The sequence below is a fragment of the Pieris napi genome, chromosome 5, assembly GCF_905475465.1.
Source record: "Pieris napi chromosome 5, ilPieNapi1.2, whole genome shotgun sequence".
Taxonomy (NCBI): domain Eukaryota; kingdom Metazoa; phylum Arthropoda; class Insecta; order Lepidoptera; family Pieridae; genus Pieris; species Pieris napi.
This window is the reverse complement of record NC_062238.1, coordinates 12,278,933-12,292,891: the sequence shown is the minus strand read 5'-3', so window position 1 is coordinate 12,292,891 and position 13,959 is coordinate 12,278,933. Positions and strand designations below refer to the sequence as shown.

Here is a 13,959-nt window from a genome sequence, read left to right as displayed (position 1 = left end):
AATGCATCTTTGGTGTCATTAAAGTTTGAATAGAAATTTTATTAGCAATTATTTTGTAATGCTTATCACAAAAATAATTATTTAAATGTAAATAACAGTTTGAGGAGGAAAAATCTTGTTGATAATTTCTATAGTGGTTTTATAAATAAAGTATACTGTATATAGGTTCAGTTAGAATTTATTCCTTGTCTAGGTATCCGATTTCTCGATCATTGACCGTTTGAAGTTTTCATGGTTGTTATAAGTTGAATATGTTAATTGTCATCTGTCAATAATATTTTGTATTGGTTGCATTTTGCATATCAACTTTCAAGCACACTCCCTTATTTTATTCTAATATTCTTATTTAATTCGGTTAGAAATTATGAACGGGAATTGGGAGGGGATTGTCCAAAAAACATTATAGGTTTCTTATTTATTTAATTCATAATCGATTTTATGTGTTATTAACATTGTTAGGTAACTGTAACGAAGCGTTAAACAAGTTTTATGTAGGCGGTGTTGATGTGTCCAAACAGTGGAATGTTGTGGATTGTATGCATTAGATGATACTTTTAGTTGTTGATCCAGCAATATGCACGAATTGCTGAAGCACGTGCTTACTGAGCGCGACCTCACTCGTGCAGGGGACATATTCGCAATTCCCGATTCTGACATCGTCAACGATATCAACGAAGTCGTAAGTGCAATTTAAAATTAAAATACTTAAGTCAATGTAGTTGGATTGGGTTTTAAATGTCATATTATTAATTTTATTCTAGCCTTTATATGGTACCCATTCACAATAAATATATTTGTGAAAGTATCTATCTAGAATGTCTTATATATGTGTGTGTATATATAGATGACAGAATTGCATATCAATTCATGTGACACAAGTGTTTTAATTTAGCTAAAGTTCTTCATTTGACTTGGTTATTTAGCTATTCATGGCTATATATTAAATTTATTTATATCCTACATCCAATGTAGTTTCACTACAAACACAGTGAATTAGATCAACTTTTAACTAGAATGTATAATATTAAAACTGATGCAATTTAACTTTATCTATTGGATATGGAAATTTTAATTTTTTTCTTTTCATTACAATTTTTTTTTTTTCAGTTAAAACAAATTACAGAAATTTCCTCCAGACCTGATTACATTCGTAATGATAGAGACCAGGCTTTAATTGAAATATGTGTCACAAGAGTAACATCCTGCATTAAAGAGACTGGAACTTTGGCCAAGTACTGTAGTGCTCTAGTTGCTTTGCTAGAGTCCTGTCTTCATCACAATCTTATGCCAGTTGGACATCTAAGAGATGATGATCCACCACATGCCAAAATTGCCTCCGATGTAATTTCTTGTATTGTGCTTGTAAGTAAATTCTAATATAAATCTAATAGTATTATTCTTACTTAGCCTTTATAAAACATACATTTCCTTAGTTATTACATTTTAATAGAATTAAGGTAAACTTAATCATGTTCTATCTGAAAAGGAAAACACACTGAGGCCTGACGAATATAACAATAATATTTAATATCCCTAAAGAAAACAGCAATATCCTTAATTATTATTATAATGAGGAAGAATATAATGTTATATTGAATTGTATTAACTAGAATTACATGTATGTTTTAATATAAACTAGCTGACCCGGCTAACTTCGTTCCGCCTTAATAATAATATCGTTGTTACTTTAGTTAAACTTATTTTAGGAAATAGAGAAATGTTTTATTGCTTGCCATTGCAAAAGAAGAATGGCAGTTTTACACATTAGGCCTCTTCTCTCTATCGCCAATATTGCGATACTGCATGTTAAAGCACTTTCTGCTTTACAACATTTTTTGATGAGGTAACACATGTTTTCGATTTCAAGATCAAAGCCTGGTTATGCATCTCCTCATTTACCTCAAGTTCGGAATTTCTTGAAGTGACACGAATTCGACGTAAAATGATGCGTAGTTTTGTCAACAAATGTCACCACATGCCGTGTGCATTCGTAAAATTAATTAATTTATTAATTGTTATTCGATAACTTTTCCGATATTTTATTACTTATTCTGCTATTCGGAGTGGAGAAAAATTCATCAAAAAAGACATAACTAACATCGGTCCAGCCGATCTCGAGTTATAAGTGTTGTAACAAACACGACTTTCTTTTATATATATAGATAATGTTGAAAACATTTCATTTAAACATCTATATTATATACAGGTATATACTGAAAATCACGAGTTTAATGTAGTAATCAATTTATTAAGTCTAGACTACAGCACCCTATGTAATGTTCCTGTATCCCACAATTTTTTAAAGCTTCCCTGAATTATGGTTAACATTACCTACCATCTAGAAGATTATATTTATAAATTGAGTGTTATTTCAGGTATCATTCCCTTTACAATCTGAAAAGGATACAAGCAGTACTGCAGAAGTTATGGAGTTATTTCTTCCTGTAGCTGTGCAATTCTTGCATAAGGGAAACCGTGAGATATCCAGACATATGGCTAGATATTTGTCATTAGCGGCTGTCCATCATGCAGGACTTTTGAAACCACATGTACAAACAATTATGGACTCTATTATGTCAGGTAATAGAGATAGTTTCGTATTAACTGATAGTATATGATATAGTATGGTTGTGCCACATTTTTTCTCGAGTTAGGTTTGCAAGAAATATAATATAGATTTCCAAATAGCCAAACATCACACAAAATGTAGAGAATCTAGCAAATTCAGGGAGAAAAAAAGATTTACATTTATTTAAAACAATCCTCATATCTGTATGTATATTATTTCTAGGAAAAATATTTTTAGTTCAATAAAAATAACTATCTACCGTAATAAAAAATAGGGGTTGATCGTAGAGGGGTGAAAATTAGGGGTTGTATGTATTTTTGTATGCTGTATCATAAAAACATAAGAACAAAAAAAAAATCTAATCTAAAGAGACCTAGTAATGTCTACCCTCAATATTACTTTCAGGCAACTACCCTTTATGTCGCATCCTAACCAATTTATATGAAGTGTGTCCTGAGCCGCTTGAGGGGCATGTTACTGCTTTAGTAGCGTTGCTTCCTCATGCGGAACCAGTGGAGAAAAGTTCGCTTTTTGGTCTATTTGAGCAAATTGCATCAAGAAGGCCAGAAGCTTTAAAGACTGCAGTACCGCAATTGTTGTCATATTTATGCCTGAACACTGCACCTCAAAATGACCCAGGTTGCATGTGCATTGATCTTCTTCAGGTACGTATCATAATTTATTACACTTTAGCACATACATTTTGTGCAATTGGGGGCCTTATATGCTATATCCAAGTATCCTCCGATGACCCTTGTAGTTCCCACAGGGAACACTTATTATTTCATTTAATTACTTAAATAAAATATGATTTCAGAGCATTTCTTTTTCTTATAAAGATTTAGGAGTTTGAAGCCGCTTTTGCCTTTTTTGATTTATGCTCTCATATGTTAATCAGAGACAATCAAAATTGGTGAAAATGACATAAGAACTTATGAATAAGGTCGCTTTGCTAGCATCAGACCCATGAAACTTTCTTGCAATTAACTATAATTTGTTTATGGTAAATCAATTAACCATTTAAATATGTGCACAAACGTGAGACAGGCATGTAATATATTTCAATTTTACTTTGTAAATTATAAGAAATCAAGTATAACTAACTAATCTTATGATGTTGTGTAAAATTTCACCATTATTGAATACATCATTTAAAACGTTGTCCTGACATTTCGCGCATTGTAATTACTTGGTACAATTATTTAAAAAAAATATTTCTTTGGAAAAGCATCTTAATATTACAGATTTAATTAAACTTAAAGTTGATATTTTTCAATTGGTCGGACTTTAGTTCGTGTATATGAACTGCTCTCTTTTGTTCTCGCTATATTGAATGTGCGTGCCCCTATTTTGCCATGCATACTACTGACAGAGGCTTAATTATTTTTAGAATGAACACATGACACGAACATTCGTTCATACGGAGACGAAGAAAGAGGTTACAACTCCTCAAGTATCTTGTAAAATAAAGTAGTATTAAAGAGGCGTTGACTTAATTGCCAGTTCATCAGTTCTATGGTTTTCATTTTTGATCTGGCAACAGATTTTTTGACCCTCATAAGTGTACGATAAGTTATTTCAAGGTGATTGCCAGCGTAAGCGCCAGCCGCCCTTCCCTAGTGGTGGAGCAGACGGGAGTGATAAAGCGCGCCGCCCGCCCGCCGCACTCCAGCCCTCAAAGCGCTGCCCTTATCGCCACTATACTGGCTCGTCTTGGAACCACTAGTCGGGTGAGACATTCCTAATTTATCAGTATTCCTTTTAATTAATTGTGTTTTTAGTTTTGATAACCCTGTTCATATATGTGCAATAATTCTTTTGTAAAAAATATTTAATGTCAAATTTGGGTTTATATCAAGTAGTGTAGTATCTGATTTTTGATCCCGTAGAATTCTGACATTTCATAAGTGTTGCTACTAAAAAAGTTCTCCACTGAAAAGAGGACAAACTTGACCAATTTGAAGGGAATAAAAAAGAAAATGCTACCAATTTTTAATGTTTTACCTACAAAAAGGTAAATCTAAATATTTACTTACTCAAGTGCCCTAATACAAAAATAACAAATATATCAATATCACGAACAATATATGGAATTAACTTTAATTACTTAATTTTATTATTCTTTAACTTTAACTAATTCCAGGTTTAGTAAACCTTTTAAAAAATAAAATGTTATCTTTACTTTTGCGTTTTTTTTACTGTTTGTGATGAAAAGGGACGAAATAATCACTCGGCGTAAAACCACTTTTAATGTGGACCACCGCACTTAATAAAATGGATACATTCACTAACAAATAAAACGTATGAATAGACTCAGATGTTCAGACTCGTATTGAAAAATGTTACTGGTCAAAAGGTTTGCCATCTCTGTCATGTAAAAAAATTATAGCTGTCAGAATTCTACGGAATTAAAAATCAGAGTATAGTATTATAATTAATAATTAATTTACTTATATATGAAAACTAAACGATTTATTTGTACAGGAGCGAGCCCAAGAAGCCTTAAACTTTGTAGTTGAACGGCTACACGGAGCGGAATGGTCGGAGCAAGCAGGCCTAATCCGAGAAGCGACCGCGCTTTGTAGCGCTTACCCTGCCTTATTTACTGATCGACTTCTTGCCGCGTTACGAGCTAACCATGGGTAGGTTTTATATCACGATCTCTTTAGTAATGTTTGTCTTTGATAACTAAAAACTATATTATTTTTATTTTAATAAATACTACAATGTATTTGGTGTACTTATAATTCGATTAAAGTTTAATTTTGTAGCTGTCGTATATTTAAATAAATCTTCTTTATTTCTTGAGACAGTGTATAGTTTTAAATAATAATAATAAACTTTAAACCATGGGGCCATTGAAGTATTACGTAAGTACTATACGGGGGAGGGGCAGGGGGTCTTTAATTTTCTTATTTGGTGATTACGTCAACAGTAATTAGTTACTTTTTTACACATAATGTTACCCACACATTGTCTGAGCTTGAAAACGAAATGCATTTTCGAGGATTCCTACAAACAATGAATACGTTTATGTACTATTCTTTTTAAGAGCTTTGCTTACTTTTGCTGACAAGAGGAGGACAAAATTGTTCTGACGCCGGTCTGCAAACTTGGCTAAAAGTTAACTATATTCCGTTACAGTAATCGGCCAAAATCAACACATGGCGAAATAAACCGAACCTCGGGTGGTGTAACGATCGTTAAACTTAACCAGAATTCCAACGACATAATAACAAGGCCAATAACCGGGCCCCCAGCTCCCGTTGCCCTGGGACCCTCGGGTAATACCGGGACTCCGGCGGTAAATACTGGGGCCCCAGTGGGATACACGAGAAGGGCTAAGTTGGGCGATTCCCGCAGTACGGGTAGATTACACCCGGGACCTAATTCTCATAGGAGCATGACAAGATTGAATGTTGCTGGTAAGTTGCGTTATAAATAGGAAAGTACGGTTGTTAAGGTACGATTCCATCAGTGCTGAACTGTACGGCACAAATGTTTGTTTTGGTCGAATCACCCACGAGAATGTAAGTTCTTGTCCTATTTCACCGTGCCTCCTGCTGATAGAGCAAATCTTTGTTTTTATTTTATTATTATTTATTACTTAAGATGTCATGTGGAACATGGTGTAATGGTTGCAGCTTACAAACGTTGTATAAAACAAAAAAGTTGGCGATTAAAAAGAGTGGCAGAGAGTTTATTGTCAGTTCTTTTCTTCCGTTCTACGCCCTTTGTTTGAGTACTGGCAGTAAATGTGAAATTAGAAGCATTTAATGTATATTTCTTTTTTGACGTTCATAAGTGTATATTGTGTTACCTTTATTAATAAATTATTTTTGACTTTTGACTTTTGAATGGTCACAAAATATCTTATAAAAGAAATACATGCTAAGTTTGAAAGCTTATCAATTATTTTGTTACAATGCATATGAAAATTATATTAAGAGACACGAATTACTTAAATACAACCACTGTCATATCATACTGCACCTTTCATGACAAACATAAATAGTTTTAAATATAAAAAAGTCTTAAAATAGTTTTATTATACTCTATATCAATGTTTCATCTGTGGTGGTTTTTGTTTATGGTATTATTGCACCTTCTAACCAATATGAATGCATTTGACATTTACGTCATTACGTCACAATTAATGACACATTACTATTACAAACTCCTTGTATTATAATGGGCATATATGTGAATATAAATCTTATGTGGAACTCATAAGATACGTTTTTGCAAATAGGTGGTTCAGTGGGCGGGCTACACAAGAGCATGACGCGACTTTCCTCCTCACAACAGATTAATGCACAAAACGCCAATCTTCCAGCACCAGGTATCATTCTTTTCATTTCCATAAATACATTGGGATATTTAATACAATTTATTATTTAAATTTTCTAAATCAGGTTAAAGTGTAGTCGTAAAGACAAATTGGTGTATTTTATATACACAGGGCTGGATTTAGGAGAGGGCAACTGGGGCTACAGCCCCGGGGCCTCCAAAGAGAAGGCCTCAAAATAGAAAATATTTTAAATTCCGACTAGTAAACACTAGTAAATAACTTTTCTTTTGATATATTTTATATGTTTGTTAAATACTAAAAGAATCTTCTTGGTTTCACAATAAATTATTGATTGAAAAACTCGACTGAAAAAATGTTTTTTTTTTTGAAAATAATTCGGGGCCTCCGCTCCTTCATTGCCTCAAGCCCTACATACCTCTAAATACGGCTCAATTCTTACAACGAAGGCAACGCACTCAAATGCCAAAAGGGCATTGACAGTGTCCATGGGCAGTAAGTTAAGTGATAACTTAACATCATGTAAGCCTCTGCCCGTTTGCCTCTTTTTCTATAAAAAAATACAAAAAAGCGTATCCTTATAAATGTATAAGACATAGATATATCCATATTAAATTATCATAATAACTATTATGCAAAAAAAGGAAAAAAATATTAAAAGAATAATTCTTAAGTCAAAACTATTCTTTCAGTTCCAAACAAAAACATCGTGAGCAAAGCTGTAAGTGGTGCAACTCAGGGATCGGTAAGGCATAACTATTTCTGAAAATAAACTTATATAGACTATTTATATAGTTTTTTAATACTTATATATAAAATCAGTGTCGCTACAACCATTTAGGCCTGGGCCTCAGTCAGTTTTCTGTATCTGTTCCATGATCATTTGTCAATATAATAGACAAGTAGGTGATCAGCCTCCTGTACCCGACACACGCTTTTTGGGTCTAAGGCAAGCCGGTTGTCTTACCATCCTAGAGATGAGAGCCGCACGCTGACGCCACTAGGCCAACACTGCTCAATCATTTTTTTTTTTTTTGACAATTCACACCAATTGACCTAGTCCCATGCTAAGCTGGTGAAGCTTGTGTTATGGGTACTAGGCAACGGATATAGATACATATTATAGATAGATAGACATATAAATACATATTTAAACACCCAAGACCTAAGCACAACACCAAATGCTCATCACATCGATGTTTGTCTCAGCCGGGGATCGAACCCGGAACCCATGGATTCGCAGTCAGGTGGACCACTAGACCAATGAGCCGTCAAAAAAGAATCATTATAATTGCCACATACAAAATAAATAATATTTATTAATACTGTATACTAGCTGCTCCCGCGAACTTCGTTTCTCCTTAATGTGATTTTACTTAGCCTACCTTTTTAGTACGTACCAATAGGTAACATTTTGCTATTCTACCCCAGAGACTGTTCAGTTTTCCGGAATGAAAACTTTTTAGGTTTTTCTGTGAAATTTTCTCTATATAAACCTCGGAGTTCAAGTCATAAGTTTTAATTAACAAATAAAATATGGGTTGATCGTAGAGAGGTGAAAATTAAGGGTAATATGTATTTTTAATGCCACATAATAAAAAATTAAAAACAAAATATTTTTCTTTCTTTATTTTTATTCTTTGAAATATAGATAGTAGCCGATTCTCAGAGAACTTTACTGAATATGCTTTAAAATTTTCATAAGAATCGGTCGAGCCGTTTCGGAGGAGTATGGGAACGAACATTGTGACACGAGAATTTTATATATATAGAGATATACTGTATATTATGTGTGTGTGTTATAGGCGTCAGTAAAAAGAAATATTACATTTACAATGTGATTATTAATAATATACTGTATATGGATTTTCTAAAGGTTAACTAAATAACTGATTATATAAATATTTTACTTACAGACATCAACAACTTCGCCCCCCTTTTCGTCCCAATCAATATCCGTTAACCCTCTTATTGGAAAATCATCAGACATCACTCCAATAACTTCCTCGGTCTCCATCCAACATTCCAATACAGCTCTCGGCCAAGTATCAGTCATCAGCTCACACACGGGACCAATTTTGACCCAAACGGGACCGATCTTGACCCAAATAGGATCAAACCCGGTCTCCATATCCGGCCCGGTGACAGTGACGTCCCGTCGAGCGAATAATACGAGTGTGACGATGATAAATACGAATAATAGTGATGGGAATCATCGAATATCGGTTTTTGAGCCTTACCCGATGCGGGATACGGTACAACACTTCTGCGAGAAACATTTGGATAAGATAAAGGCTTATATGGATAATGTGTCCATGAGGATACCTCCACCTGCTAAGTGTACAATTGAAGGTAAATATCATAATTATTATTGAGAAGAATAATATGAATGAGAATGTCAACTCTTTATAACGTGATTCGTTAAAACGAAAAACGTAAAAAAAAAGTATAATTTGGTTGGTTTAATACAAAACCCATACATTAATTCACTCTTTATTAACAACCAACTTAAGTGTAATTGTTTTTATAATAAGATTAAGAACAAAACTAACCTCTTGAGGTGCCGAAATTTCTAAGAAAACGCCTGAGGTCATAAGCAGCCCTCTCGCCTTTGTTATTGTTAATTGCATTAGGGAGCGTTCAAGTATTACGTAACGCAATTTTTGGAGATTATTGACCCCCCCCCCCATGTATTTCGCCGTAACGTTTTTCAGTACCCTAGTACAGTACTGTACTCAAGTATAGTAAAACCTTGTGTCTCTTTAGTTACTATTATGTGGTGTAAGTCGAAAATAATATTAACAATAACGCGTAATTAAATCCCCGCCCCGCATCGTAACGTTTTACAAAAGGAAAAAAAACGCGTTACGTAATACTTGAACGCTCCCTTAACACGTGTGCCATTATTCTTAGATTACATTGCCTGTAGGTCAAAATTTTGGGCTTAGTTACTAAACGCACCACCGTCAGCTATCACGATTATCAGTCGTAAACAAACTTTGAAACTGTCAAGATGGTCAGTAAAAGAAAAGCGTTATGTATTATATGTGTTTAGAATAATTTACCTATTTTTTCTCATCCTATAACGAAAACTCTCCCTAACGAAAAAAATAAAGAGATTACACTGTATATTTTGACAGTATTTTGTTTTTTCTTGCTTGGAAATCGCAGTTTCTAGTTTTATTTTATTTTAAAAACTTTATGAAGAGAAACCGTAATTTGCAGGGATTTTAATAAAGGCTTTAAGAGAACTAAAACATTTGTAAACTGTTGATACAGTTATTAGATCTTTTAAAAATATCGGTATATATTATATATTTTCTAAAATGGTTGACAAATCCACAGAGCGTCGTTCCAAAAAGCAAGCTCGCCTACAATTCGCTTGCGGGCGTCGCGGCCCTCATTGCTTGTACGCACGCGGTGCGTTCTCGTTGCGTACGCGCGCGCCCCGCGTCTGGATACATCTCATGTTCCTAGCATTACAGGCAAGGCACACGGCTGCCTTGTCCTCGAGAGACCCCACGGTGGCCAGTCTCAAACACTGCTGGGATATACTCAAGTGCGAGAACAAGACTTTTCTCACACTCGTTACGAGCGCTTTTCCGGGGTTAAAGGTCAGTTTATTATATATTCTAGAAAATGTATATATATATATACTTCACAAAAATTAATTCAACACCTTTAATGAAAAAAAAAAATATAAAAAATTGGGTTCGAAAAAAATACACAATAAATAATAATTTATTTCAATTTATTGTAAGTTTGGAGTTTCTAAATATTATTTTATGATATCCCTCAAAGGCCGGCAACGCACCCTTAATGGGTGTCCATGGGCTGCGTACCTGCCCTTTTTAGGTGTCACGTAGGTTCTAAAAAAAAACTACATACAAATTTTACATTTACTGCCAGTTCTCAAATCAAGGGCGTAGAAAGAAAGAGAAGAACTGGCAATAAACTCTCCGCCACTGTTTCAAGTTTTTTTTACACAACGTTTGTAAGGAGCTGCAACCATTACACCATGTTCCACATGACATCTTAAGTAATAAATAACAATAAAATAAATTAAAAACAAAAATTTGTCCTCTATCAGCACAACATAACATAATTATCTCGAAACGTTTTCTTATAGGAACAAGAGATGCTGGTGAACGAGTTACGCGCGGCGGGTTTCTTCGACGTATTCGAAGTGAGTGCTGGTGGGGCATGGGGCTGTTTCCTTTGTACGCACCCGGACAGGGCTGTGGGTTTTCTGGCAGCAGATGGCCAACCAGTTATAGAGGGACAGTTGAAGGAGAAAAAGGGGAGATGGAGGCTGTTCAGACGATGGAGAACACGGTACTTCACATTGTCGGGCGCGCATCTCTCTTGTAAAGGATCGGTAAGTGAGAATATTAGATGAGTTAATTCCCATAAATGAAGGTTTTGATAAGTCATTCTATGATTATTTTACCTTGATATTTTAGAAGCAAAGTAAAGAAAAGATTTAAGGATTTGTTCTATTATCGGTTTTAAGGTACTAAGTGGAAAGAAAAAAAATATAAATAAGTTGCACTACTACCTTTATAGGCCTGAACCTCAGATTTTTGTATCTGTTTTATGATTATTTGTCAATCTAATACGCAAGTAGGTGATCAGCCTCCTGTGCCTGACACACGCCGTGTCCTTTGGTAAAACGTTACGATACGGGGCGGGGATTGAATTACGCGTTATTGTTAATATTATTTTCGACTTTCCAGTACTTTACACCACATAATGGCAACTTTTAGGTATAAAGAGTCACTAGGTGGTCAGGAAACGTTTTACTATACTTGGGTACAGAAATATTTAAATTGGTGACGTAATACTTGAACGCTCCTTGTTTTGGTGGACTGGTTTTTTTTAAGAAGTTAATAACAGAATTTACTCCGTTCGTGCCGACTCCGCTATATTATGTATTTTCTATAGAGCGGGGGAGAAAGCATAGACATCAACCAGATCCGGTCAGTAAAAGTGTCCCGCGGGGCCAGAAATATCCCGAAAGCGTTTGAGATTTTTACCGGAGATCAAACCCTGATCCTCAAGCCCAAAGATGGTAAGAATGCCGAGGAATGGGTGCAGTGCCTCAGTATAGCTGTCGCTCACTCGCAAGCGAGAGATGCTCCTGCTAAAGCCAACAGCTTGCCAGCAAGAGGACTCACTCTCAAGAGCTTTTAATTCAAGCCTGAATCAACACTGATTAATTTATGTAATTTATAGCGAGTCAGCAGGCCTACTCTATATTATGATAAACATAGAAATTTCGATGTAGTACTACATATTATATTCGTAGCGCGGATTTAACTTTGAATTGCTGAGTTTAGTAATGGAATTGAAATCGCTATTATTACGGGGTAAGCCTGCTGGACTCGAAATTTTGGTTAATTGTGAAGTGGAGAAAATTATATTTCTTTATAACCAGGTTGATGGTGCTAATTCTGGTGAAATATTTTTCCATATTAATTGGTAGTTATTTGATGTTGTCTACACGTATTTGTAGTTGAAATTTGGAAATAATTTAGATGAAATATTATGGTTAAATTTAATGCAACAATTGCATTTTTTGTTGCAACAAGCAACAAGTCAATACCATACCACTCCAGGAATTATTAAATTATTGAAGAACCAACAAAAATACTTTCTTTTAGTTTTAATTGAAGACGGGTTTTATTGTTGTCCGTTGTCATCAAAATTAACACAGTCGCGATTCTCGAACGCCAATCGAATTTGTGTAGCATTTCCACATATCCAAGCATCAACTTTGTCTTTTCAAATGTTAAATATATTTATTTATAGTCCCAGACTTTAATAGGTTTATTAGACTTTAAAAATTGAGATGAGTGTGTTAAAAGAGAACCAGCCTGACGGTTATGCGAAAAAATGTACCTAATTCTTATTTGCTATGTATTATTACATCTATTAATAAAAATACAATATATTAATTATTACGACTACAATGACGTAATCGTCTATATATCGGATAGACTCTATAATAATTCGCATGTTTGGTGTAATAAAAAGAATATTTATTCAACTCGAAGTCGGTCTAGTTTTAAAAATATTAGTGACACGTCCATAAGCCACAATATTTAACGCCGTTGTATCGGAATGAATTTTGGCTCTAGAATTGTTTATAGTCTTTTAAAAGACATTTTTAAATTAGGAATGTTCAAAATAATATTGTCTTTGGTTTACGCTAGTTCATTTGAAAACTTTAACTGTCAACTTGATATGACAGTCTCCCGTTAACTAGGATTGCTGAAAAGCACTCAATACGTTTACGGCCAAAACCAATATGCAATATCAATCCAATTTTAGCTGTCATAGACTGATAATTCAATCCATTTCTAAAGAAAAGCATGCCAATATTCAATACATGGACTGAGATACCAATCTAATTATTCAACCAATCGTTCAGAGGGCGGATAAGAGATTGAAGATTGCCCTCTGTATGAAAATGAATGTTTACTCATGCCAACAACCTATCTGTCCATTTTGACAGTTGTTCGATTGGCCAAATCAATCTCGGATTGCTATCGGTGAAACTCGTATGATTTGGGTTTGGGATTGCGACCTAACTTAATATTAATTGGGAAAATTTATTCATCTTCGTCATCTTCCAGTTATAGTGATAGTGATTTGGAAGTTTAAATGCAATTATCCGATTGGGATAGTAATTCTGAAGCTGGAAGAAGACAACGTACTTCTGTGCGAAGACATAAGAAGACAAGAATTTATTATATCCAGAGCCTGAATGACGCCGAATTCACATTTAGATTTAGGTTAACAAAAGAAGCTTTGGAGACACTTTTACACAAAGTGATGTCTATCATATATGACTTCTTGCAGGTTTCATCTTTTCATCAACTTTTGTGAATTTTTCTTAAATATTAGCTACAACCAAAAATATTTGTTACTATAGATACTACCTACTAACTCCACTTCAAAACCTCAAGACTCCAGCAGAACATCTTTATAACGAATCTCAAATACGAAGCAGAAATGTGGTGGAAAGGACATAATATGGTGTTTGGAAAAAATCGGTTCCCCAAAATCGGTTTGTCAA

At 34.4% G+C, this 13,959-nt stretch overlaps 1 protein-coding gene across 1 annotated transcript; it reads left to right on the top strand.

Moving 5' to 3' along the window:
- The first annotated feature begins 66 nt into the window (after positions 1 to 66).
- On the top strand, positions 67 to 13,161 carry LOC125049857 (protein melted). Its single transcript, XM_047649341.1, has 13 exons — positions 67 to 679; positions 1,108 to 1,362; positions 2,376 to 2,580; positions 2,975 to 3,234; positions 4,153 to 4,299; positions 5,054 to 5,211; positions 5,714 to 5,994; positions 6,822 to 6,911; positions 7,571 to 7,623; positions 8,795 to 9,230; positions 10,224 to 10,492; positions 11,008 to 11,256; positions 11,823 to 13,161. The coding sequence occupies exons 1-13, from the start codon at positions 575 to 577 to the stop codon at positions 12,069 to 12,071; spliced, it is 2,757 nt and encodes a 918-aa protein (XP_047505297.1). The 5' UTR covers positions 67 to 574; the 3' UTR covers positions 12,072 to 13,161.
- The last annotated feature ends 798 nt before the right edge of the window (positions 13,162 to 13,959 follow it).

Coding starts and splice junctions, on each gene's coding strand:
- LOC125049857 (XM_047649341.1), top strand. CDS start 575: ATGCACGAATTGCTGAAGCACGTGCTTACTGAGCGCGACCTCACTCGT. Junction 3,235..4,152: donor TGTGCATTGATCTTCTTCAG/GTACGTATCATA, acceptor AGTTATTTCAAG/GTGATTGCCAGCGTAAGCGC. Junction 4,300..5,053: donor GTCTTGGAACCACTAGTCGG/GTGAGACATTCC, acceptor TTATTTGTACAG/GAGCGAGCCCAAGAAGCCTT.